This window comes from Linepithema humile, chromosome 1 (assembly GCF_040581485.1).
Source record: "Linepithema humile isolate Giens D197 chromosome 1, Lhum_UNIL_v1.0, whole genome shotgun sequence".
Taxonomy (NCBI): Eukaryota; Metazoa; Arthropoda; class Insecta; order Hymenoptera; family Formicidae; genus Linepithema; species Linepithema humile.
In genome coordinates, this window is record NC_090128.1 from 41,686,820 (window position 1) to 41,713,805 (window position 26,986).

The following is a 26,986-nucleotide window of genomic DNA, read 5'->3' on the forward strand; positions in this document are numbered from 1 at the left end:
CTGAACAGCACATGAGTAATATTGGAACACGAAACAAATATGATAAAATGTATATAAATGGAAATAATTCCCAATTCTGTTATTTTAGGCTATTTTTATTTGTCACACATATTCTCGTATTGATTGATTATGAATACAGAATTTCTAATATCTCTCTAACGAAACTGTAGGTAAAAATTCAATAGTAAGATTAAAATATATAATCACTTAGCTTTATTATCATTCCAAAGTTGTTTCCAATAATAATTTATCGGCCTCTTTGTTAGCACAAGATGCCATCTTTTCACCATCCGATTTTGCGAGCTAATTATAAAAAATAAATCAAAATATAAAATTTGACTACTAAATAATATTAATATTACAACTTGTAGCACGTACTCAATGTAAAATATGAATACAATTTTCTTACTAATTTCTTACGACGAGGCATAGTTGTTACTTAATCAAGCAAAACACACTCTGTTAAAAAAAACAAAATATATTTTAATTAAGAATAACAATACCTTGATTTGATAAAACTCTTCGGACACATCTTTATTTGACATCAAGTATTTCCTCATAAATGGTGCTATGAGCATTGGATCTAATTTTTTAACATCTTGAGAAGTAATAAGAGTTACGATGAGACCGACGCCTATAGTTACGATGGCACCAACCAGAGTATGCCAAAGATAACTGAGACGGTATAACGCCCATGGTTCTCTATTAAATAATAGTTACTATTTTACTACAGAACTTATTAATTTTGTATCTTAATAAACTAACTACAATTATTATGTAATAATTATACGAAATTACACAGTTAAAAGTATTTTTTTAACTTACTCTCCACTTGAGTCATCTATGATTGTAACTGGCGATGCAGATGACAATAAATTCTCTACTTGTGGAAAAGAGTAAGTGCATCCTTCCGTAGTAACAGGTTTTGTATCAAATCTGTATCAAAGACATGTACGTTTACATATGTGCGCGTGCAACACAATAATAATTTCAACACTAACGTGATTTTTCCTTCTGCAATAGCTGCTTGGACGGAAAACACAAACCAGCCCATAAAGCTTAGACCTGCAAGTCCTCCGACTAGAGCACCCTGCCAGATTTAAATAATAACTTAGATTAGTATTTACTCGACTTTCTATTATTTATGTGGATCAAGATTTCATTATAAATATAATTTCAAATTAAATTAAATTAATTTTAACATTGACATATACCTTGCCGTTAATCCATGGTAATAGCATTCCCATGGTGAAAATGCCGATAGATGGTCCAGTGGTAATAGAGTCTAGACTTAATGACAGCTATAATTCATTCAAGAATGAAATGAAAATTAACAAACATTCCTTATTACAAAAATTGAATCTGTGTTTACCTGCAACACGTGAGTGCCTGCTTGTTCAACGACAAAAACAAGAGCAACGCAGATTGTTCCTAAAACGACGACTGTGAGTTTCATAAAAATATCGGCGCCTTTTGGCGTAAACGGGATCTTGATAAAAGGTTTGACAAAGTCTTCTAACACAACGGCCGCCATGGAGTTTAAACCGGTCGACAATGAACTGGATACACAAATAATTAATAATTTACATTCTTTCTCTCCTGCATTAATTATATCAAAAATATATACATAATTACCTGAGTGCAGCGCTAAATACGCCAGCCACGAAGAGACCGGGTAATCCCGGAAATTCTCCTAAAACATTCATGACTAACAACGGGAGCAGTTGATCTCTAGTACGTGCCAGCTGTTATACATATATATACCATTAGTTGATCCCAATTTTAACATTCAATGTCCAGGATTACAAATAAAAGTTACCTTCGTTGTAAGTGGATCGCATTCGTAATACCAAGCGTAAATTACCAAGCCAGAATATCCGCATATGCAAATCAAAGTCAAAAGTCCGACTATAAAACACCAAAGTGCTCTAAAATGCATAGTTGTCGAAAACAGATTATCTAATCTAATAATCATCACAGAAATTCTAATTCTAATATGGTCTTACACTATTACGTGCTACATTAAATTAGTAATATATTAAAATTTTAATACCATTTAATTACACCCAAGTAAATGCATATTTTATTAAAAGAACGTATTTTATGAAGATACCTTCTAGCTGATTGTAAATTGGGAAGCGACAAGTATCGTTGAATCATATTTTGATTAATGGCGGAAATTTGCAAGTAATGTACAAATCCGCCTACCGTGATTGCTAAAATTGAGTGTCTCGCTAAAGGACTCCAATCCATCCTGTTGAATAAAATAAACGTTTTAAAGTCTTAACTAAAATACTTTTATCTTCGTTCAATTTAATGAAAAGACGCCTGTCTTATGAATTTTTACAAATAATTTATTTCGTATTTAAATCAATATTTTGCTTTAGCAGTGGTTAATACTGTAACAATGTACGCACGTGGGAAATTCGAGTCTTCCAGATTCCTGGTTTCTCTGAATCACTACAGATAATCCGCCGACGTCGACAGTGCCTTTTATTACAATTAATAACATTGAACCGAACATGATAAAGCTCTGAATAAAATCCGTCCATACTACCGCCTTGAGACCGCCCTAAATGTAATAAAAAATTCTTATACAAAAATTATATTAAAACAGGAAGTTATGAATAACTTACTTTCTAAATACTATTACTAGATTTGAATATTATTACTTAGCTCAATCTGACTGCGATACGTAATTCAATTAAAATTAGATATTCTTTTCCACAGAAAAAAATTTGACTTGATAATTAAAATGTCTGTACAAGAAAAATACAAGATAAATATGAGCCAAACGCAGATGTTTATCTGGTCTTTAATTTAGATATTATTTGCGTTCAACTTACATATATCTTGTATATTTAGACTAACTATCTTACCACACATGTGTAAAATATGCAAACAATGCACACAAAGGGAGTGATAATATGTATGTTGACTCCAGTGACTAAAAATAAAATTATTTAATATAAATTTCTGATATATATGCGTAAATAACATAGCGATTCCCCCATATTGCATTTACATAACATATCTTCAAGTAAATTTTAAAACATACGATTAATCAAGTTCGAATATTATGCAATATTTACGAGGATTGTCGAAATTAATTTCTGATAAAACAATCTTAAAATTTTGCTTGATTAAAAAATATACCTTGATTATAGGCTAATGCAGGTACGTAAATGACAATTGGAAGCCAAATCATCTAAAAAAATATATTTGTTAATTATACATATATTGCAGTGTGTGGAAATATATTTACCACAAAATTTATACGTTTACAAATTTTACTCACGATACCAATAGAGAAAAAAATTGAGCCTAGCAACCTGATCCTTTTATCGAAACGTTTCTCAAGATACTCGTAGGTGCTAGTGAGTTTCAGCTCGTAAAAAACCGGCAGATATATGCTGGATGAAACGAAACCAATAAAAATGAGCGCGAAGCCGATGAAGAGAAAACTCGTGCCATGTACATAAATTTCCGTCGGTATCCCCAGTAACGAGATACCTAACATATATTATGTGTGTTGCAAACTGTTTAACTAGTTATAAATGCAAGATCGGAATTATAATGCAATTTTCCAATATAGAATAGTTATTTTAATTGAATAAGATCAATCCTCTTTGGTATTTTTCACGCAAACTTTATAGTGTTATTATATAAGTATCCGATATTACACAAAACATTTGATGAAATTAATTTAATTAAATGGAATATAAAAAAATGTATGTGTATGAAAAACTTTCGATTTATGTACATTAATCCTCAAGTACTTTTAAAACTTTAATTTCAGAATTTTTTATAAGTTTCTTTTTATTAAATTTTACATTGCTGACCAATTAACTGATAAACTGTATAAACTGTAGCTTTACCTTATTTCGAGAAATACACATAAGTTTACATTGTACACATCACGCGTTGCATACTGCACTCATGCAAACAGTTTCTCTATCACACATTTCAAACACATTTACAAATGACAGGATATACCTTTATAATTTACTACTTAATCTGCTTATCTAATCAAATGATTTGCTATTATCGCTAAAAATAAAACAGTAACATCGTAATAGAAAGTCAAGTGAAAATTTTCCATAGACGTACGTAACAACAAATGAGTAAATATAAAATAAATTTTTGACGTCAATTTAAAATATCTTTTAAGCAATTCAGACTTTAAGAAAAGCACTATAAAATGAGTATGGATTTATATTAATAAACACAATAATGTTTAACAAATAAAAATAAAAATCAATTTTATTAGAAATATACTAAGCTAGTATAATGCAATCGAATATAAAATTATTCTATTTTTACAATTTATTTTTATTTTTATGATTTACTTATAGCGTATGGAAATTTGCATAGGAAAAAGATAACCAAATGCAAAATATAATTCTACCTGATATAAAGCTGGCTATCAAACTGAGACTAATTGGAAATGTTTTCATATTCCTTCCACCAACCAAGTACTCGTCTTCACCAGAGAATTTTTTTATGAATCCGAAATAAATGCCAATGATACCGCATGCGATTAGCATTGCAGTAAATACAGAGTAATCCGACATTCCAAAACTCTGCATCGATTTGATGATTTCCTGAGAGGTAGAAGTTTCTGATGGCCATTTCGTTAGGCCTAAGTCGCCCGAGATACTTTCCGAAGTCATCTTGTTGCCAAGTTTCGTCACTCTAATAGAGTATGTAAGAAGAGTACGTTTTTTGTCTGATAATGATCCTGTTAACAGTGCAGAATGATTAATAAATAGTCACGCTGTCGTCTACCATGAAGAATATATGGGATGATGACGAAAGAATCTATGTTAGTGAATTGTTCCACGCAACTTGCGATGCACTATGATATATATCGATTGTCATTGCACACAATTACCTAAATAATAAAATTCATTAATAATATTCACATTATTTATTAAGATTTCTTGCACACCAAATTTTTTATAAGCTACAAAAATATCACAAATCATGAAAATCTCAATCGAAACTGTGTCACATATAAACATATTTGCAAAGAAGAAATAAAAAATTTGTCATGAAGGCTACAATTTCTTACTTACATTTATGTCGCAAAATTTGAATCTGATGAATAACTGTAAACTTTTAATGCAATTATTCTGTCTCACATCTAAATCACTTCAGCGCGTTGAAGATTAAACCGTAATGGCTGATTCAAACTAGATTGCTGTTATACAAACTACGACTGATAATGTAAAATATTAATTAGAGAATATGTTTTACTATAGATAAAATGCTGATAAAAATATTTATAAGTTGGAGAACACGCTTAAGCGAATATTTGATCTTGATAGGTAATACATTAGAATGAATTGTTTTCTGATCGGACCAGTTAGGCACTGTTAAAGCACTGTTAATGAAAGTTGATCATGACATATTTCATGTGCAAAAACAATGAATCTACTGCGGAATCCAAAAAACGACTACCTTGATAGATCACACGAATCACGACAGAGACTGCAGAGGAGCTCTGAGTGTCGCGTCATGTGCGATTATGCGTATCACGACAGTGTTATTGCGACAATCTTTTAATTAAACTGACAACAGGGGGCCTAAAATATGAAGTATGAAACAACCAACCGACGGACCGACCAACCGACTGACCGACCGACCGATCGACCGACAGGAAAGAGAATCTCAAGTAGATAATATCCTTCAATTAACCGGCCTAAATTTAGTAGTGACAGTATAAATATGTGTTTGACTAAACTAAGGGCTGCAATTCTAGCAGCAGTCTTCTTACACGAAATTTTAATAAACTAAGCAAGTTTTATTTTAAACGCCTAGAAAAATGTCTTGTAAAGTAAATATATTATAGTAGTAATATCAATGGAATCGATGTTTCTATCCCTTTATTTTTTATGCTTAGATTAACGCAATTTAACAAATCAAAGTTTTACTTTATTCTTTATCTTTTATACATTGCCAGAACTGAAATACTTCTCGTATTTTCAGAGTGTATACATATTAAGAAATATAAAAAAAGAATAGTAAATCAAAATTTTACCTGCAATTTTAATTAGCAAATGCGGTGTGTATCTTACTATAAATATATCTTTTATATTAAACTTATTGCAAAACAGAGATTTAATCATCTTCAACCTTTGTAAAAGCGCGGCAACTCGTTGCCCAATATGACTTTCCTTTCGATTCCTTTTTCCGTAATCACACCAGTTCGTATGACGCTACCGCTGCTACCATCGCGAGCCATGGCTAATGCGAGTGCTGAAAGAAACATCGAAACATTGAAATGTCGAAGTTATTACTTTATAAAGAACTAAATCTTTTGATGCAATTATTTTCCAAGTGCTTACTGTTCTTCATCAGCTTGAGGCACTCCCCAGACAGCACAACATATCCAAAAGACGTCCAGAGGATGGTTTTGGGACTACAAGACGTCCTCTGGATATCCTTTGGATATCTTTTGGATGTATTTTGGACATGTGTGCTGTCTGGGTCGTCTTTTGACATGTTAGACTTGTACTGTGCGTCTACATAGCCATACACGTATGTCAAACCAGAACCACCAATCGAGATCGATTGTCTAACGCACATACCATCTCTTCATATGCTATAGACTTAACCACCTTTCTGTTTATCCCATTCTGCTACCAACATTCCAGTCAGCAAACAGTCTCGGTAGTTGTAGCATATTTCATACATTGGCAGGGGCTTCTGCCAAAGACTGCGCTCCAAGTTCCATCTTGGAAAAGGTTGACAAAAGTTCTCGCATATCAACTTATTAGATATTTGTTCATTAAACATAATTTTATAAATTCCAAAGACACACAATGTTTTAAGTGACAAGTTTATATCATAGCAAATCAATCTTTTTTTCAAAATACGTATTAAAAAATTGCGGATTAAACTGTGTATTGTGTATTGATAGCACTATCATAAAATTGCCAGATTATAACAAATCTATTGTATAATATTTTTAGAATAATTTGGCACAATAGTGATATTTATTTTTCATTTTTTGTTAAATATAACAGTAAAGTTAGTTTCTAAATGGAGAGTCAGAAATCAGGTTTCCATTGTTACATTTGTCTTATTAATCACTATCCACTATTTATATTAATAAAAAAATTCATTAACATATATTTATTTGAATACACTAAGAAAGTATATTCCTTTAAGAGGAATGTACATTGAAATAGACACTGAATGATATAACTATTATATGATAATGTCAATTCATATAACTAATTATATGATAATGTCAATTATAAGTCATTTCATCTTATTTTCTAAACTGTCTTTTTTATTCTCTCAATTATAATAGTATTATATATTTCCTTTGCAACATTCGTTATCAAGTGATAACTTTTCCTCAATGTAATGTAAAAGATTGAGAAACATTATTCACGATAAATATTGCTAATTTTTTGATATTAACATTTTTCTTAAAATATCTTATACTCGTATGAAAAAATGTGTGATACACTATTTCTATATCTGGTAATACACAAGAATCGCAAGAAAAATTTTATTATTTTTATGTATTCTGAATCTCGTAAAAAAAAGGTCTTATAATTTTTCTAAAAATATTAGGTCTATAACTTAAAATCCGTTCTCTAGCGATAAATAGCTGTAACTTTGACAATCGTCAACTGTAATGGCTGAACAAGGCATCATTTATAGTTTTGACATCTGTCAATAATATTCAATATATAAAAGTTTGTGTTTGTGACAACAACATAGTTTTTTACTGCGAAGAAAATGTCTGAATTTCAACCAAATAAGCATCATTTGCGCGAAGCTTTGCTTTTTTGTTTCAATTTGAAGAAAACTGCTGCTGAATCTCATCGAATGCTTGTTGAAGCTTATAGGAAACTTGCTCTATCGAAAACAACTTGCAATGAATGGTTTCAATGATTCAAACTTGGTGATTTTGACACGAATGATAAAGAACGTCCAGGCCAGCAAAAAAAATTCGAAGATACAGAACTGCAAGCATTGGTGGATGAAAATCCATGTCAAACACAAAATCAGCTTGTAGAAAAGTTGGATGTTACTCAAACAGCCATTTCCAAGCGTTTAAAAGCCATACAAGGAAGGAAAATAGGTGCCATATGAACTGAAAGAAAGAGACATCGAAAGGCGAAAAACCATCTCCGAAATGCTGCTTGCCAGGCAAAAAAGAAAGGGATTTTTGCATCGACTTGTGACTGGCGGTGAAAAGTGGATCTATTTCGATAACCCCAAACGCCGAAAAACCATTTGCGACCCAGGCCAACCATCGACACTGACGCCAAAACGCAATATTTATGGGAAGAAGGCTATGCTCTGTATTTGGTGGGACCAGAAGGGTGTGGTATATTATGAGATACTGAAACCTGGTCAAACAGTCACAGGGGATCTCTACCAACAACAAATAATTCGTTTAAGCCGAGCATTGCGCGAAAAACGACCAGAATATAAGACAAGACAGCATAAAGTGATCTTGCTTCATGACAACGCTCGACCTCAAGTCACTAAGACTGTTAAGAAAACATTGGAAGCACTTTGCTGGGAAGTACTACCCCATGCGGCTTATTCACCAGACTGTGCCCCTTCCGACTACCACTTGTTTCGGTCGATGGCACACGCACTTGCTGAGGAACACTTCAACTCTAATGAAAGCGTCAAAAAATGGGTCTCTGAGTGGATAGCCTCTAAAGATGAGTCGTTCTTTCGCCGTGGGATCCGCTTATTGCCAGAAAGATAGGAAAAAGTCACATCTAACGATGGCCAATACTTTGATTGATATATTTTTTTATTTGTTTCTTAAATAAAGACTTAATTTTTCTAAAAAAAACGGGTTTTAAGTTATAGACCTAATACAAATTATCTAAAATACATGACAAAGGTTATACCTCATATTACTGTAAAGTAATAATAGCTATATTATATAATAGATAAATCTATATTATATATCTTACTCGCCATCTGTGCTGGAATCATGATTGATGTTTTGCACTTCTTTCGCCATTTCGCCGATAATTTATGACGGCTCTCGATGAATAAGTTTGAAGACACTTGTTTTCACACAAATGTGTTAATAACACTTCACTGAACTGCTGTGACTTCCAAAAAAAATCCGCGAAGTGCAGCAATTCGCGAAACAAAATACGAGTAATATTGGGGCACGAAACAAATGTGTTGAAATGTATATAAATGGAATAAATTTCAATTCTGTTATTTTAGGCTATTTTTATTTGTCATATATTAATACAAGAATTCTTGTATTAATTGATTATAAATAGAAAATTTCTAGTATCTCAAAAATTTCCTACGTTTGCCAATCAACATCGCTGAAAAATTCATTTAACAACATATAAAATATTAGCCTTAAAATTTAATCACAAGTTAATTTATGTACTTAAGTTTCCTGTTTAAAAATGACGTGCAAATGCAATCGAAAATCTTAACTTAGCGCAAACTAACAAAACTGTAGGTAAAAATTTTTAATGTGATACGATACAATATTGATATATTAGTTGTTATAGAATGCTTAACTAAAAACAGTATGCACAACGATCTATAATAATTTTTTTACATGGTTACAATACTACTATTAACAATAAAAATATATAGTCATATGTCTAAAAATATATGTAGAATTTTGATTAATAATTTAAATGCCTAATTTTAAATGACATAAATAAGCGCTATCGAAAAAACTATATTTTATTTTAAATAAATTTGGAAATCTAATAGTAAGATTAAAATATATAATCACTTAGCTTTATTATGATTTCAAAGTTGTTTCCAATAATAATTTATCGGCCTCTTTGGTAGCACAAGATGCCATCTTTTCACCATCCGATTTTGCGATCTAATTATAAAAAAAAAATCAAAATATAAAATTTGATTACTAAATAATATTAATATTACAACTTGTAGCACGTACTCAATGTAAAATATGAATACAATTTTCTTACTAATTTCTTACAACGAGACATAGTTGTTACTTAATCAAGCAAAACACACTCTGTTAAAAAAATAAAATATATTTTAATTAAGAATAACAATACCTTGACTTGATGAAGCTCTTCGGTCACATCTTTATTTGACACCATCATGTACTTTCTCATAAATGGTGCTATGAGCATTGGATCTAATTTTTTAACATCTTGAGAAGTAATAAAAGTTACGATGAGACTGACGCCTATAGTTACGATGGTACCAAGCAGAGTATGCCAAAGATAACTGAGACGGTATAACGCCCATGGTTCTCTATTAAATAATAGTTACTACTTTACTATAGAACGTATCAATTTTGTATTTTAATAAACTAACTACAATTATTATGTAATAATTATACGAAATTACACAGGTAAAAGTATTTTTTTAACTTACTCTCCACTTGAGTCATCTAGGATTGAATCTGGCGGTGCAGATAGTAATAAATTCTCTACTTGTGGAAAAGAGTAAGTGCATCCTGCCGTAGTAACAGGTTTTGTATCAAATCTGTAAAAACATGTATGTTTACATATGTGCGCGTGCAACACAACCCTGACAGCACTTCATATCCAAAAGACGTCCAGAGGATATCCCGAAGACGTTTTTGGGACGACAGGACGTCCTCTGGGCATCCTTTGGATGTATTTTGGACATGTATGCTGTCTGGGAATGATGATTTCAACACTAACGTGACTTTTCCTTCTGCAATAGCTGCTTGGATGGAAAGACCAAGCCAGCTCATGAAGCTTAGACCTGCAAGTCCTCCGGCTAGTGCACCCTGCCAAATTTAGATAATAATTTTGATTAGTATTTACTCAATTTTCTATTATTTATGTGAATCAAAATTAATTTTAAATATAATTTCAAGTTAAATTAAATTAATTTTAACATTTATATATACCTTGCCGTTAATCCATGGTAATAGCATTCCCATGGTGAAAATACCGAAAGATGGTCCATTGGTAATAGAGCCTAGACTTATTGACAGCTATAATTCATTCAAGTATGAAATAAAAATTAATCAGCACTCCTTATCATAAAAATTGTATCTGTATTTACCTGCAACACATGAGTGCCTGCTTGTTCAACGACAAAAACAAGAGCAACGCAGATTGTTCCTAAAACGACGACTGTGAGTTTCATAAAAATATCGGCGCCTTTTGGCGTAAACGGGGTCTTGATAAAAGGTTTGACAAAGTCTTCTAACACAACGGCCGCCATGGAGTTTAAACCGGTCGACAATGAACTGGATACACAAATAATTAATAATTTACATTCTTTCTCTCCTGCATTAATTATATCAAAAATATATACATAATTACCTGAGTGCAGCGCTAAATACGCCAGCCACGAAGAGACCGGGTAATCCCGGAAATTCTCCTAAAACATTCATGACTAACAACGGCAGCAATTGATCTTTAGCACGTGCCAGCTGTTACACACATATATATATATATATATATATATATATATATATACATATATATATAAATATATACCACATTAGTTCGATCTTAATTTTAATTATATTAAATATTTTAACATTCAACGTCCAAAATTATAAATAAAAGTTACCTTAGTCGTAAGTGGATCGCATTCATGATACCATGCGTAAATTACCAAGCCAGAATACCCGCATACCGTAAGCAAAATGAAAACCCCGATTACAAAACACCAGAGTGCTCTAAAAGTACAGTTGTCGAAAACAGATTATCTAATCTAAGTCATCACAGAAATTCTAATTCTAATTCATATATGATCTTACACTACTACGTGCTATATTAAACTAGTAATACATTAAAATTTAAATATCAATTATTTACACCGAAGTAAATGCACATTTTAATAAAAGAACTTATTTTATGAAGATACCTTCTAGCTGATTGTAAATTGGGAAGCGACAAGTATCGTTGAATCATATTTTGATTGACGGCGCAAATTTGTATCCAATGTACAAAACCGCCTACCATAAATGCCAAAAGAGAGTGTCTCACCAAAGGACTCCAATCCAGCCTGTTGAACAAAATAAACGTGTTTTATAATTTTATAACAGAAATACTTTTTATCTTCGTTCAATTTCGTGAAAAGACGTCTGCCTTATAAATTTTTACAAATAATTTATTTCCTACCTAAATCTTCATTTTGCCTTAAACAGCGGTTAATACTGTAGTAATGTACGCACGTGGGAAATTCGAGTCTTCCAGATTCCTGACTTCTCCGAATCACTACAGATAATCCGCCGACGTCGATTGTGCCTTTGATTACAATTAATAACATTGAGCCGAACATGATAAAGGTCTGAATGAAATCCGTCCATACTACCGCTTTGAGACCGCCCTAAATGTAAAAAAAATTCTTACAGAAAAATTATATTAAAACAGGAAGTTATAAATAATTTCTAAATATTATTACTAGACTTTCTAAATATCTAAACTTTCTAAATATTATTACTAGATTTGAATATTATTACTTAGCTCAATCTGACTGCGATACGTAATTCAATTAAAATTAGATATTCTTTTCCACAGAAAAAAATTTGACTTGATAATTAAAATGTCTGTACAAGAAAAATACAAGATAAATATGAGCCAAACGCAGATGTTTATCTGGTCTTTAATTTAGATATTATTTGCGTTCAACTTACATATATCTTGTATATTTAGACTAACTATCTTACCACACATGTGTAAAATATGCAAACAATGCACACAAAGGGAGTGATAATATGTATGTTGACTCCAGTGACTAAAAATAAAATTATTTAATATAAATTTCTGATATATATGCGTAAATAACATAGCGATTCCCCCATATTGCATTTACATAACATATCTTCAAGTAAATTTTAAAACATACGATTAATCAAGTTCGAATATTATGCAATATTTACGAGGATTGTCGAAATTAATTTCTGATAAAACAATCTTAAAATTTTGCTTGATTAAAAAATATACCTTGATTAAAAGCCAATGCAGGTACGTAAATGACAATTGGAAGCCAAGTCATCTAAAAAAATATATTTATTAATTTTGCATATATTGCTAGGAATGTATATTCATCACATAATTTATACATATTTTTCAAACTTTACTCACGATACCAATAGAAAAGAGAATTGAGCCTAGCAACCTCATTCTTTTATCGAAACGTTTCTCAAGGTACTCGTAAGTGCTGGTGAGTTTGAGCTCGTGGAAGACCGGCAGATATACGTTGGATATAATGAAACCAACGAAAATGAACACGAAGCAGATGAAGAGGTAGCTCGTGCCGTGTACATAAATCTCCGTCGGTGTGCCCAGCAACGAGATACCTAACATACAATGTGTGTGTTGCAAATTGTTTAACTAGTTATAAATTCAAGATCAGAATTATAATGCAATTGTTCAATATATAATGGTTACTTTAATTGAATGACATCAAATCTTTTTGGTATTACTATAATATTGCTTTGGTATTTTTCACGCAATTTTATAGTGTTATTAAATAAGTATCCGATATTACACAAAACATTTATCAAACTAATTAAATTAACTGGAATATAAAAAAATGTATGTGTATGAAAAATTTCCGATTTATGGATATTAATTCTTAAGTACTTTTATAAAACTTTAATTTCAGAATTTTTGATAAATTTTTTTTCGTTAAGTTTTATATTGCTGGTCAATTAATTGATAAACTGTATAAACTGCAGCTTTACCTTATTTCCAGAAATACACATATGTTTACATTGTACACATCACGCGTTACATGCTACACTCATGCAAACAGTTTCTCTATCACACATTTCAAACATTTACAAATGACAGGATATACATTTATAATTTACTACTTAATCTGCTTATCTAATCAAATGATTTGCTATTATCGCTAAAAATAAAACAGTAACATCGTAATAGAAAGTCAAGTGAAAATTTTCCATAGACGTACGTAACAACAAATGAGTAAATATAAAATAAATTTTTGACGTCAATTTAAAATATCTTTTAAGCAATTCAGACTTTAAGAAAAGCACTATAAAATGAGTATGGATTTATATTAATAAACACAATAATGTTTAACAAATAAAAATAAAAATCAATTTTATTAGAAATATACTAAGCTAGTATAATGCAATCGAATATAAAACTATTCTATTTTTACAATTTATTTTTATTTTTATGATTTACTTATAAGCGTATGGAAATTTGCATAGGAAAAAGTAAACTGAATGCAAAACATAATTCTACCTGATATAAAGCTGGCTATCAAACTGAGACTGATTGGAAATGTCTTCATATTCCTTCCACCAACCAAGTACTCGTCTTCACCTGAGGACTTTTTTATGAATCCGAAATAAATGCCAACGGCACCGCATGCGATTAGCATTGCAGTAAACACAGTGTAATCCGATATTCCGAAACTCTGCATCGATTTGCTGATTTCTTGGACGGTAGGAATTTCCGACGCCCATTTCGTTAGGCCTAAATCGCTTGAGGTACCTTCCGAAGTCATCTTGTTGCAAAGTTTCGTCACTCTAACAGAGTATGTAAGAACAGTACGTTTTTTGTCTGATAATGATCCTATTAACGGTGCGGAAATATTAATAAATGGTCACGCTGTCGTCTATCATAAAGAATATACGGAATCACGAAAGGATCTATGTCAGTGAATTGTTCCTCCCAACTTGCAATTCGCTATGATATATGGATTGTTATTGCGCACGATTACCTAAATAATAAAATTCATTAATAATTACATTATTTATATTTACAATAATTCACATTATTTATTAAGATTTCTCGCACCAAATTTTTTATAAGCTACAAAAATATCACAAATCATGAAAATCTCAATCGAAACTGTATCATATATGAAACATATTTGCAAAGAAAAAATAAAAAATCTGTCATGAAGACTACAATTTCTTACTTACATTTATGTCGCAATATTTGAATCTGATGAATAACTGTAAACTTTTGATCCGGTTATTCTGTCATCCATCTAAATCACTTTGGCGCGTTGAAGATTAAACCGTAATGGCTGATTCAAACTAGATTGCTGTTATACAAACTACGACTGCTACTGTGAAATATCAATTAGAAAATATATTCCAATATCGATAAAATGCTGATAAAAATACTTATCAGTTTAAGTACACGCTAAGCGGATTTAATCTTGATAGATAATGCATTAGGATGAATTGTTTTCTCGGATCAGTTAGGCACTATTAATAAAAGTTGATCGTGATATGTCATGTGCAAAAACGATGAATCTATCGCGGAAGCCAAGAAACGACTACCTTGATAGATCACGCAGATCACGACGGAGACTGAAGAGCTCTGAGTGTCGCGCCATGTGCGATTACGCGCATCACGATAGTGTCATTGTGACAATCTTTTAATTAAGCTGACAATGGGAGTGAAATATAGAGTGCGAAACAACCAACCAACCGACCGACCGACCAAACGAACGACCGACCGACCGACCGACCGGCAGGCAAGAGAATCGCAAGTAGATAATATCCTTTAATTAACCGACCTAAATTTAGTAGTAGTAGTACAAATATGTTTGACTAAACTAAGGGCTGCAATTCTAGCAGCAGTCTTCTTACACGAAATTTTAATAAACTAAGCAAGTTTTATTTTAAACGCCTAGAAAAATGTCTTGTAAAGTAAATATATTATAGTAGTAATATCAATGGAATCGATGTTTTTATCCCTTTATTCTTTATGCTTAGATTAACGCAATTTAACAAATCAGTTTTACTTTATTCTTTATCTTTTATACATTGCCAGAACTGAAATACTTTTCGTATTTTCAGAGTGTATACACATTAAGGAATATAAAAAAAGAATAGTAAATCAAAATTTTACCTGCAATTTTAATTAGCAAATGCGATGTGTATCTTTCTATAAATATATCTTTTATATTAAACTTATCGCAAAACAGAGATTTAATAATCTTCAACCTTCGTAAAAGCGCGGCAATTCGTTGCCCAATATGACTTTCCTTTCGATTCCTTTTTCCGTAATCACACCAGTTCGTATGACGCCACCGCTGCTACCATCGCGAGCCATGGCTAATGCGAGTGCTGAAAGAAACATTGAAACATTGAAATGTCGAAGTTATTACTTTATAAAGAATTAAATTTTTCCATGCAATTTTTTTTCAAGCGCTTACTGTTCTCCACTAGCTTGAGACATTCGTCTTTTGCCATGTTAGGCTTGTACTGTGCATCAACGTAGCCATACACGTATGTCGAGCCAGAACCACCAATCGAGATCGGTTGTCTAACGCACATACCACCTATGGGAATGCTATAGACCTGACCACCTTTCTGCTTATCCCATCCTGCTACCAAAATTCCAGCCATTAAGGAGTCTCGGTAGTTGTAGCATATTTCACGGAACACATTAGCAGCAGTTTCTACCAAAGGCTGGGCTCCAAGTTCCATCCTAAAAAAATTATACAATTCATTGTTGATAAAGTACCATTAATTAACAGGCATTTTGTTATAATCTTACTGATGCAATCCTAAATGGTAAGCTACAATATCGGAAATCGCCTGAGTATCTGCCGCTGAGCCAGAACGACAGCAGTAAATATAATCCGTCACTCTCGTTAATTTATCAGCAAAACGATTGGAAACGTAAGCTCTAAAAAAATATATGGATTAGCAAGTGTGATCGTAATAAATATCATTTTATTCGAGTTATATTTTACCCTGTTGTTCCTCGAGAATCAGCACCTATCACTACGCCACCATCAAATTCACATGCCATGATTGATGTCTGCAAACAAATTGCAATATAGTTTCAAATATTGAACCATTTAACAAAAAAAAAGCTGAATTTTCAAGATATAAATCAAGATAAGAAACATGTGATAAATCTGTTCTCCTACATAGCAATCTTCAGATAAAATCTCAAATGATGGAAATGTATGCAAATATAACAATAAATGGTATTAATAACACTGAATCATAAGAGCTGTTCACTCTGATTATACACTTTATCAATTTTTAAGCAGTCTTTACTTTTTACACATGACTGTACACATGACAAATATTCTTTCATTATTTCCAATATTTCTCATATTTCTATATAGATCTGTGTATAATATAAAAAAAGTAAAACTTAAATATTATTATAATACATTATAATACAACCTGAATATATGTATAAAATAGTGGATTTATAATGGCTTTATCTTTACCACTAACGGATCCTGATGTCGATAATGGGGGGGGGGGGGGGGTTTTGACCTGCTTTAATGCATTTTTTACCAAGATTCTTGAAACAGATCCAGCAAAATTGATTTTTTTAACTTGGAAGGAGGGGGTTAGTCCCCCCCCCCCCCCCAGGATCCAACAGTAATTTTTACAATTCAACTTTTTTACAACAAATAGCTTTAATTACAATAAAATAATTATCAGGTAATTAAGATATATTAAATGTCATTAAGAATAAATTTAAGAATTAAAACTTCTCTACAAAATTCAGGAAAAGTTGCAAATGTATCTCAAAATACGCGTTTTGTTTCAAAGTATACAAGAAACAGTATACTAACAGTATACTTATGTATATCTACTTGAATGTTGGAAGGAAATTAATTCAGCTCTTTTTACTCGATGCAATGAATGAATACGTTCCAATTGATTTAAAAAATGTTTATCTACTTCAGAAAATCGGAGATTTCATAGACTTCACAAATACATTTCGTTAACATCTCGACATTTGCAGTGTCATTATAACCTAAAAACGCATCACTGCTATTATTTCAAAAAACTTACTCCAGTGCTCTGTTCCGAATTAAGCCAATCTGGAATCATATGCTCTGAAGCGATAGACGCGTGCTGTTGAACAATATTATCCACATAAGCCATTTTTATTGAAAATTCTAATGAATTTAACTGTTAAACTTTTGCAAACAATCGCTGTGTAATCACACCGATCAACCTAACTTATAGTGTGTTCGAAAATAGGTTTGGTTACTGCCAGTAAAAACAGTACTGTTGGCAGCAATGAAAATTACTGGTGCTGCGTTTCGTTTCTGCTGCCAGTAAAGCCAGTAAAAGCTAGATGTAATGAATAAGTTTTCAAGTAGTCAAAAAATTTTTTTTATATTAAAAAATAAGTTAATTTTAATATTAAAAAAATTGTGTGTATAGTTACAAAGTTTGGAGAAAAATGGAGAAATCTGTATCTAAAACTCTCTCTATTTCTCAACATGAACAGAACAATAACCAATTGATTGATTTAATATTACTTGATGAAGTAACAAATATACAATATGTTTTAAAAGTGGAAAAAAAAGTATATAATCGTGCTCATAATGGTACAAGTTACATTTTTAATCCATTTTAATAATAGCAATAAAATTAATATCTTTTCCCTGAAATTATGAATGTGCAAATTTAAACTTAACCTAGTTTTTTATAAAATTTATTTTTTTGTGTCATATAGTTCAGGGATCTGAACTGAAGGCATGCTGCTAATAGCAGTAACACTTTCTCAAAAAAAAAAAAAAAAAAAAAAAAAATTATTTTGTGCTATTTGATTTGTATTTACAAAGCTTTAGAATCTAGGATACTTTGTTAGCTTTATTACTTAAAGTTTTTGAAGTATCCTAGGCTTTAAAGCTATGTAAATATATACAAAATTTTTTCTTATGTATATTTATATTACCTTATATTTGTTTAGACATAATGTTTGCTACTACATTATTAAAGAAAGCACAAACGTTACATAATTCTAAAGATACAATACATAGTTCTGCTTCATCAATAAAGAATAGTAAATCCAGTTGTTCAAATGTAACAAGTACTATAGTTCCTGACAATACTGATAATACTGAAAATATAGTTCACAAATATACTTCTTCTAGCACTGAAAACATTTCAGATACGCTAAATACTGGTAAGTTTAAATAATAATAATATGGAGACAAGTAAGAAATATATTAATTACTTTTTCTATTTTAGAAGTAAATATAGAAAAATGGGAACATAAAGCTGTACTTCTTTTAATATCTTTATATAAAGAAAAATCATATATGCTGGGAAAAGGTTCTCATAAAAAAATGTGGATAGACATTTCCAAGTGTATGAAGGAAAAAAAATATAATTTTACAGGCAACCAATGCAATAATAAAATGGATGCATTGAAGAGACGATATCGTCAAATTGTTGACCATAATGCTCAAAGTGGAAACGATAGAAAAGATTGGATATATTTAGATGTAATAAAAATGACACAATAGTATAGCAATAGTAATAGTCTGACAAATATATATATATATGTATATATTTATGTTTTAGGTATTAGATAATATTTTTCGAAAAAAACATTGGATAAAACCATTATCTGTAGCAGGATCAAATATTAAAGAACCTGAACATTCTCCATTAACTGACAACAGTGATGAGAATGAAACACCAGTTAGTAAGTAAAGAAATGCAATGTACAATATGTTTAATAATTTACTAGTTTGCAAGCAATCCAACAGAAAAAAAACGCACCATGTACCGTTGGTTTAATTATAGGTTTGTTCTTTATAACTATACTGGGACTGCACTACTAAGGATAGTACAGGCCAAACTATCTATGTTTTGTACTATCCCGTTTTAATACAGTCCCAGTGCAGCAATAAAGAACAAACCTTATAAGAAATTTCACATTTTTTTTTTAAATGTATACTTTTCTATAATTAATTTTGTATATAGAGCAAAGAAAAATCTCATTAACTGAAGCAAGAGCAAATTATTTGACACTTTCATTAGAAGAAAAAAGACTAAAAAGAAAAGAAACTGCCAATTATAGAGCTACAAAGTTACAAATATTAAGAGAAATAAAAGAAGCATTAGGGAAACAGAAACAATAGTAATATGCATATATGAAGAGAAAATGTAAAAAGAGAAAAAAAAACATGCATTTGCAAGAATTAAAAAAGTTAAAAGTTCGACAGTATTATCAAAAGCATTAAAATGTTACATATTTTTAAATATTTAAACGTACAAATTTTCTTACATTACTTTAAACATTAATATAATAACATATTCTTTAATACTTGTTTTTTTTTTATATATATATAAATTATTTTTTTATTAATACTGTTATTTTCATATTTGATAAGTTAAAGTATATAGGTTTAAATATATTCGCACTGTAATATAACACAAAATATTAAGATTTTTTGTTTTTTTAGACGTCTATGTTTTTTACATAGAAGAGATTATTTTGTTTTATATAGAAAACTGAAATGAGTTTTCATCTGTGATTTAATTTAAATATTGTGTTCATTTATTTTTTAAGCTAAAGTTAGTCAATTGTTCAACATAATAGGATACAAAAACAAAATCACATATCAATACATATATTTTATTATAAAAGATAAATAAATAATACAATATCTTATCCTTTTGCAGTTACGAATCTTAATTATTAATTCTTCTTTCAAAATCATCATGAGCAATTATTTCCATCAGTCTATTCCTTTTAATATTTCCTTCTTCCTTTAAGATATTAGTGATACCTAATGGTTCCATTTCATGCAATATTTCAGGAACAATAATAGGGATTTCAATACGATCATTTTGTAATAAACATATGTTATGCAATATACAGCAAGTAATTATATAATAAGGAATTAAATTAGTTCTTGTCATAGGTAATTTATCTAATAAATATCGCCATCGTCCTTTCAATAGTCCTATTGATCTTTCTACAGTTATTCGGGCAGATGATAAGCGATGATTAAATTTTTTTTGTTCTCTAGTTAAGTGACCATTATCATGGAATGGCACCATAACATTTTTTTGGATATTGTATGCTGCATCGCCTAATAAATGGCTATTGTCGGGAAAATACTCTGGAGTACAATATTGTTGTACTCCGGAATAAAGAAACACGCGCATATCATGGACACATCCTGGCATTCCAGCAAATACATGAATAAAAGACAAATCACTTTTACATATCACCTAAAAAGAACAATTAATTGTATACTTAATTAATTGTATAATTAATTGTATAACACAATTAACAATTAATTGTATAATTAGTTAATTAAAAAAATTTATTAAAGTGTATAATATATTATATTAACTATCTCTATTTATAAAAATACAACATAGGTAACATTTTTATTCTTACTTGTAACTGTACAGAAAATCTGCCTTTTCTGTTTATATAACTATTGCCATCTTCTTTCGGTCGAGGAATATTTATATGCGTTCCATCAATAATGCCAAGAACTTTAGGAAAGCCATATAGTCTTTGAATGTTTGTCCAAGTATTTTCAGCTTCTTCATAGGTAGGCCATCTAATAAATTGATTTCGAATACTATATATTGCTCTAACTACTCTCTTCACACTAAACCAAGTAGTTGATTTGGACACATCAAATCGTTCACTTATGGAGCGATATGAATCTGGTGTTGCTAAAACATAAATAGTAATTAATAGTTGTTTTGTAACATCAATTTGTTCTCTTCCTTTAAATGGAATATTGTTTAATTTTGGTCCAATCAAATATAATAAAAAATTAAAAGTATTACGTTCCATTCTGTAATAAAAAATATATACTATTATTAACACAAATAATATAAATAATATAAATAATACAAATAATGTATATGCAATATTTCTTATGTACAAATATAGTGTATATATACTAACCTAAAATGTGATTTAAATTCGATATCTGTGTATAGTGCAACAACATGCTCCAAATAATTTTTTATTTTTGGAACTCTTCTATTATTTCTATTTCTATTATTATTTATTATAATATTTAATAATTCTTCATTGTCATCACTGTCACTCGAAGAAGCACTAGTGGAAGATTCGAAAAGAATATTGTCAAGTAAAATATATTTTTCCATAATTACTGCCTTTTATTATTAGTCTGAATAACTAATTAAACATACAATTTCTTAAAATTAAATATGTAATGAAAATTATCTTTCAGACTTGACGTTATTACATCTGACTTTTACTGGCTTTACTGGCAGCAGAAACAAAACGCAGCACCAGTAATTTTCATTGCTGCCAACAGTACTGTTTTTACTGGCAGTAACCAAACCTATTTTCGAACACACTATTAATCAGCTGTCACCAATAGTGTTGCATTAGCTGAGCAAGGCACCAAAATCCAAAATACCCTAGCCAAAAAATAGTTTTTTTTTTTCTCTAAACTGCAACAGATTAGGGTGTATCCATAATAAATGCATAAGGAAATGGACCAATCGTGTTCCTTATGTTTATGCGTTATGTAAGTTTGTCTGAATATACCCTTACTGCACATGTTCTTACTGTACTTACATCCCTACTTCACCTAGCATTATTGGTTCATATTTGTTCAATGGCGGTAAATGCGGTAAACAGTTGAAAGCAAGTCAAACCAATAACGGTTTTTCCAACGTGAAACATTTAACAAATCTCAGAAGAGAGGTCCGAGAGACCGGATTTAATATTCTTGAAAACAATTTCATGTTCTCATTCAAAATAAGATTGAGCAACGTTATACGACGTGTCAAGTGAATTGAAGAAATCCGGTCATCACTTTGGGTTCTTGTGATCGAAATGCCGCGAACCAAGTATACACGCAAAACGAAAGCGAATGATTCGATTAAAGAATATAACATGATGATTCAGACTTACGATAGACACGTACAAACACGTATTGCCAAATTGGAACGTGACGCACAGACGGAAGTCAAAAGCTTCGAGACCTTCGTCGATGTTATGGTTAACCGTATACCGACAGAGATACGTCAAATGACGCTGAGCAAGATACTTGTTTGGCAAAACGGCGACAAACAGAAGGAAAATTACAATAATGAAGTGAACTCGTTTGACAACAATTGTATGCAGCCGCCTGCGAAACCTAAAGCTAAACCAAAAACGGTGAATAAAGCTATGAAGCGTCTAACCACTGCTATATCTGATGATGGATATGCGACTGAAGGCGGTACCAGCATAGGCAGCACATCAAAAAGTAAAAGACGGACACAAGTAACCACAACAAGGAAGACACGTAGTTCAACTATGGCAAGCAAAGCTAAACTTATGGAGATTAATCACTTCAAGACACCAGCGATGCTGAAACCTCCACCCAACGTGTACGATGTGGTTACGCCAAAGATCAAGCCCAACACACCATTAAATGTGCTGAGACGTCCACGCCAAGGAGAAATGGTTCTCAGCATGAAGGGTAGTCCACTGTTGGTCTCTGCTATTGTTGAAGAAAAAACTGCTAATATCAATGTACCTTTGGCTGATGGCAATGTAATGTCTTTATTGCCTCAAGAGGGATTACGCATGTCACATATTCCTTCTCTGGATGCTGAAACAATGCTTCAATTGCAAACACTTAAGAATCATATTGAGAAAGTTATTTCATTGAAGTAGCAGTAATTGTCAATAAATATAGGATATATAATGTAATATAATACGTAAAATATTTGTTTATTTTCATACACAGCCTTAGAAAATGGTAAATTATATCTTTCTCTAATTTGTTTTGATGATTTTATAATAAATATCTTTTATATTGTAGAGAGCTCTAAAAATGTATTATTACCTCATATTGATACTATTTTCTACGAGTGTAACAATTCTCAGAGAGAATAGAATCAATCTTTTTTTTAAATCAAAAATATTTATGCTAAATAATTGTGTATCATAAAATTGGAGGAATTTTGAAGGAAGAAAAAGAAAACCGATAAGATTTGGATTTATGAAATTTTTATTTTTTGTCACATACATATTTTGACTTCACTATTATATTTACGAATTATATTTACGAAAATTTTTCTGTAAATTAGGACCAGCCTAATGCAACTTCATTAATTTTATCACATTACCATAATTATGTATTACTGATTATATTTTGCATATGACATAACATGTTTGCTATTAAATGCACAACAGTTAATGTATATATATATGTATATATACATCATACATATTTAGTATGATGAAAACGTGAATAAAATATGAATAAAAAGTACACGAGAAAAGAGGCGAGAATTTAAATAAATAGAATAAAATGAGGAAATATTAACTATGTGCTGCATAGCAAGAATATTTGGTATTTCAACATGTTTAAGATAATAGTAATAATTACGAAGCTAAGCCCAAACTCGCAAAGTTGAGTCCCAACTTCCAGTAGATACGGCAGTACCATCCGGAGAAACCCTTAGACATGAAACTCGATTTTCATGCCCGTACAATAATGCTACTCGCTGACACTTTAAAGTATCCCATACGTTTACCGTGTAATCGTTATATCCGGCGAAAAGCAAACGTCCGCTTACACTGAGATCAACTGCGTTTGCTCCAAATATTATACTCTCTTTTGCGTATACTGCAACTTCCCTATCAGCACGTAAATCGAATAAACGACAAGTAGCATCGTCTGAACCTGTTGCTATCGCGTCGCCGCCTGGATGAAATCTTACCTACGTAACAAACAATATTATATTAAATATTTATACTCTGAAAAAAAAGAAAAGAAAACAAAATAGACCAAATGAAGCATTACAAACTGTTTTCCATAAACTATTGGAGACAGCAACAAAATTGTTTTAGTATTTGTAGTTTAAGATAGTCAAGATATTTAGATCTTAATTAAGAAAAAAGAATGGCATAAAAATGTTTGCAAGTTTTAAATAATCTTATTTAGAAAACAGTAATGTTTTATTCAATCCATTCTGGATATTAATTATTAATACAATCAACATCTCTTATTTGTCAATGACAAGATATAAAAAATATGAAGTCATTGCTTACTGAATTAACGTCGGACTGATGTCCCTCAAAGCTTTGCACACACTGACCACTGCGCATATCCCAAATCAAAACCATTTTGTCACAACCACCTGATACAAATATGTTTCCAGTTTCACTCGGCGCCAAATCAATGGACATAACATCACTGGAATGCCCTTGAAAACTCTGTAACAATTGCCCGCTCTCTACATCCCACAAACCACATGTGCTATCTCCGCTGCCTGTTAAAATTTGCTGATCACTATTAGGAAAAGCACAACAGGACATGTATGATGTATGTGTGCCAACAGTTTTCTTATGAGCTGAGACATCGTCCTCCAGACTCAGTGGATACACTGTAACTTTATTATCCAGACCTCTAAAACATTATCAAGCAATGTGTGAGCAGAACTTATTACATTAAATCTGACTTTTAACATATTTTACTTCTAAATGATAAATATATACCCGCATGCAACCAAGGTGCCACTGGGACCATAAGCACATGCCATTACCCATCTAGTTGGCATACTAACGGCATGTTCTTTATTTGTTGTAAAGGCATCCCATATAATCATTCTTCCATCCTAAGAGTGGAATATATATATATATATATATAGTAACATGATATATACACAACATAACATAAGGTACAACAAAAAACTTACTTGTGAAGAAGAAACAATATGACGCTTGTCAGGAGACCAGTCTGAACATAGAACTTTGGCTTGATGTCCTTTTAGAATACGTCTGGGTTTTACATTTATACAATTAATTGATTCAAGCCTATCCGCTATACTGGCAACTAAAACAAAAAATGAAAGTGTAAGTACATTTTATTATTTAGATGTTATTGATATAAATGTTAAATTTTGTTTAATATTATTAATAAAAATCACACTCATACAAAAGTAATATATGCTTTTCAAAAAGTAAGAAAAGTAGAATATTGATAAAATTTGAAACTTAATCATGATATGTATAAGATATGTGTAATCATGATAAATAATTACGTGTGATATCATTCAACTTTTGTCGTTCATCTTCCAAACGTATTTTCAAGCATTCAGCTTCTTTTGCCAGTTTCTCTATATGTTCCAGTTCTGTTGCAGAATCCATGTTGCCTTTACTTGTTCAACACTGGACAACTTTTTGATACAAGATAGAGAAGTTTCACAAACAAATTGTTCTCCATACACTGTCAGAATCGTTGGAATTGCCAAAGTTGTATACATACATATATATGCACCAACTCTGATATGAAATATATATGCATTTTTTATGACAATTCCCTCGTTATAAATAACTGATTTGTCAATCACAGCCAAAGGCAGTTAATTGTTACTTGATTAGAATTATAAACAATTCGCTAAATTCGGAACTTCATTCTCCCAAGTCAAACGAAACAAAAAAATTGTAATATTCTGGCAAGTGCCAACACCATTTTATACGTCAAAGTTCTTTCCATGTAATCTTCGCCTTTATTCGTTTATTATACGTTTGTTTTTAAGTGAAAGCGGCTCGTCACACGCGGTAAACGAGGATAATCGATACGACGAATTGACGCGAAGCGAAATAACCAAGTGCTCGGCGCCGGTGCAATGACGCTTTTACACCCTTCTGCATTTCGCAGTCCGCCCATATACTACGGCCTGTATGGCTGTTCACTATACATAACTATGAAAACGCGAAAATGTTTAATGTTGATATCTATACTTATTATTTGTCACTTTATACAAATAATAAGCATTTTATTTATATGATCAGCTCGTGATATAAATTTGAAGAATCTAAAAAATGAAACAGATGCGACTAATCGTGTATATTATTCTTGTATTACAATTTTACTCTATTACTCTTCTATTCTAACATATTCTCGTAAACTCAATAAAATTTGCATTTAATTTTACATTAATTTGTAAATGTAAATTTAAAAAAATATTTTCTTTGTCGTAATTATAAAAAGTAAATTATGATATGTTATATATATATTCTTAATATCTGCGCATACTTGATAATCACATTAATTTTGCTGTATTAATATCAATATACAACTTTTTTATTTATCAATATATAATTTCTGATCCGCGTATATATATTCAAATTTTCCGCGTTACATCGGAATAAACGTGCACGGCGCAGACGCCAATAGGAAATTTACTTTTCGTTGTACAATATCGTACACTTTGTGCAGGAATTAATATTAAAATACATATGGAACATAATAGTTTTTACATTTACACATATAA

General features: G+C 31.0%; 7 protein-coding genes across 12 annotated transcripts; 2 read left to right on the top strand and 5 right to left on the bottom strand.

Annotated features, from left to right (window-relative positions):
• Nucleotides 1–74: 74 nt before the first annotated feature.
• LOC105673653 (sodium-coupled monocarboxylate transporter 1-like) lies at nt 75–5,615 on the bottom strand. Of its 3 annotated transcripts, none has more exons than XM_012369429.2 (15): nt 5,464–5,615; nt 4,409–4,741; nt 3,299–3,513; nt 3,157–3,208; nt 2,880–2,947; nt 2,418–2,572; nt 2,114–2,254; nt 1,820–1,928; nt 1,636–1,745; nt 1,373–1,559; nt 1,215–1,301; nt 1,002–1,090; nt 826–936; nt 504–702; nt 75–303 (listed from the first exon to the last, which is right to left on the bottom strand). In XM_012369429.2, exons 2-15 carry the CDS (start codon nt 4,671–4,673, stop codon nt 220–222), a joined length of 1,872 nt encoding a protein of 623 aa, XP_012224852.1. In that variant the 5' UTR covers nt 4,674–4,741; nt 5,464–5,615; the 3' UTR covers nt 75–219. The 3 variants fall into 3 exon arrangements, with proteins under 3 accessions (XP_012224852.1, XP_067207467.1, XP_067207461.1); XM_067351366.1 differs by lacking the exon at nt 5,464–5,615 and adding an exon at nt 5,079–5,457; XM_067351360.1 differs by lacking the exon at nt 5,464–5,615 and adding an exon at nt 5,079–5,457 and having other exon boundaries at nt 4,409–4,894.
• Nucleotides 5,616–9,211: 3,596 nt separating this feature from the next.
• LOC105673666 (sodium-coupled monocarboxylate transporter 1) lies at nt 9,212–15,519 on the bottom strand. 2 transcript variants are annotated; one of them, XM_067351353.1, is made up of 15 exons: nt 14,897–15,519; nt 14,211–14,497; nt 13,080–13,294; nt 12,939–12,990; nt 12,662–12,729; nt 12,167–12,321; nt 11,857–11,997; nt 11,560–11,668; nt 11,307–11,416; nt 11,044–11,230; nt 10,886–10,972; nt 10,674–10,762; nt 10,381–10,491; nt 10,056–10,257; nt 9,212–9,856 (listed from the first exon to the last, which is right to left on the bottom strand). In XM_067351353.1, exons 2-15 carry the CDS (start codon nt 14,473–14,475, stop codon nt 9,770–9,772), a joined length of 1,878 nt encoding a protein of 625 aa, XP_067207454.1. In that variant the 5' UTR covers nt 14,476–14,497; nt 14,897–15,519; the 3' UTR covers nt 9,212–9,769. The 2 variants fall into 2 exon arrangements, with proteins under 2 accessions (XP_067207454.1, XP_067207451.1); XM_067351350.1 differs by having other exon boundaries at nt 14,211–14,691.
• A 147-nt stretch (nt 15,520–15,666) lies between these two features.
• On the bottom strand, nt 15,667–17,953 carry Prosbeta1 (proteasome beta1 subunit). Its single transcript, XM_012369457.2, has 5 exons — nt 17,756–17,953; nt 16,687–16,754; nt 16,488–16,619; nt 16,144–16,418; nt 15,667–16,054 (listed from the first exon to the last, which is right to left on the bottom strand). The coding sequence occupies exons 1-5, from the start codon at nt 17,846–17,848 to the stop codon at nt 15,927–15,929; spliced, it is 696 nt and encodes a 231-aa protein (XP_012224880.1). The 5' UTR covers nt 17,849–17,953; the 3' UTR covers nt 15,667–15,926.
• Nucleotides 17,954–17,981: 28 nt separating this feature from the next.
• On the top strand, nt 17,982–20,378 carry LOC105673664 (uncharacterized). Of its 3 annotated transcripts, none has more exons than XM_067351626.1 (6): nt 17,982–18,300; nt 18,666–18,881; nt 18,947–19,030; nt 19,097–19,203; nt 19,283–19,406; nt 19,688–20,378. In XM_067351626.1, exons 1-6 carry the CDS (start codon nt 18,153–18,155, stop codon nt 19,843–19,845), a joined length of 837 nt encoding a protein of 278 aa, XP_067207727.1. In that variant the 5' UTR covers nt 17,982–18,152; the 3' UTR covers nt 19,846–20,378. The 3 variants fall into 3 exon arrangements, with proteins under 3 accessions (XP_067207727.1, XP_067207736.1, XP_012224877.2); XM_067351635.1 differs by having other exon boundaries at nt 18,867–18,881; XM_012369454.2 differs by having other exon boundaries at nt 18,947–19,203.
• Nucleotides 20,327–22,017, bottom strand: LOC105678870 (uncharacterized). The gene is made up of 3 exons (XM_067351541.1): nt 21,642–22,017; nt 21,117–21,528; nt 20,327–20,944 (listed from the first exon to the last, which is right to left on the bottom strand). Exons 1-3 carry the CDS (start codon nt 21,845–21,847, stop codon nt 20,399–20,401), a joined length of 1,164 nt encoding a protein of 387 aa, XP_067207642.1. The 5' UTR covers nt 21,848–22,017; the 3' UTR covers nt 20,327–20,398.
• Nucleotides 22,018–22,297: 280 nt separating this feature from the next.
• LOC105673670 (borealin) lies at nt 22,298–23,522 on the top strand. Its single transcript, XM_012369467.2, has one exon. It carries the CDS (start codon nt 22,548–22,550, stop codon nt 23,373–23,375), a length of 828 nt encoding a protein of 275 aa, XP_012224890.1. The 5' UTR covers nt 22,298–22,547; the 3' UTR covers nt 23,376–23,522.
• A 172-nt stretch (nt 23,523–23,694) lies between these two features.
• On the bottom strand, nt 23,695–26,390 carry Gbeta5 (guanine nucleotide-binding protein subunit beta-5). Its single transcript, XM_012369466.2, has 5 exons — nt 25,751–26,390; nt 25,406–25,542; nt 25,206–25,324; nt 24,759–25,116; nt 23,695–24,427 (listed from the first exon to the last, which is right to left on the bottom strand). Exons 1-5 carry the CDS (start codon nt 25,854–25,856, stop codon nt 24,098–24,100), a joined length of 1,050 nt encoding a protein of 349 aa, XP_012224889.1. The 5' UTR covers nt 25,857–26,390; the 3' UTR covers nt 23,695–24,097.
• Nucleotides 26,391–26,986: the final 596 nt, after the last annotated feature.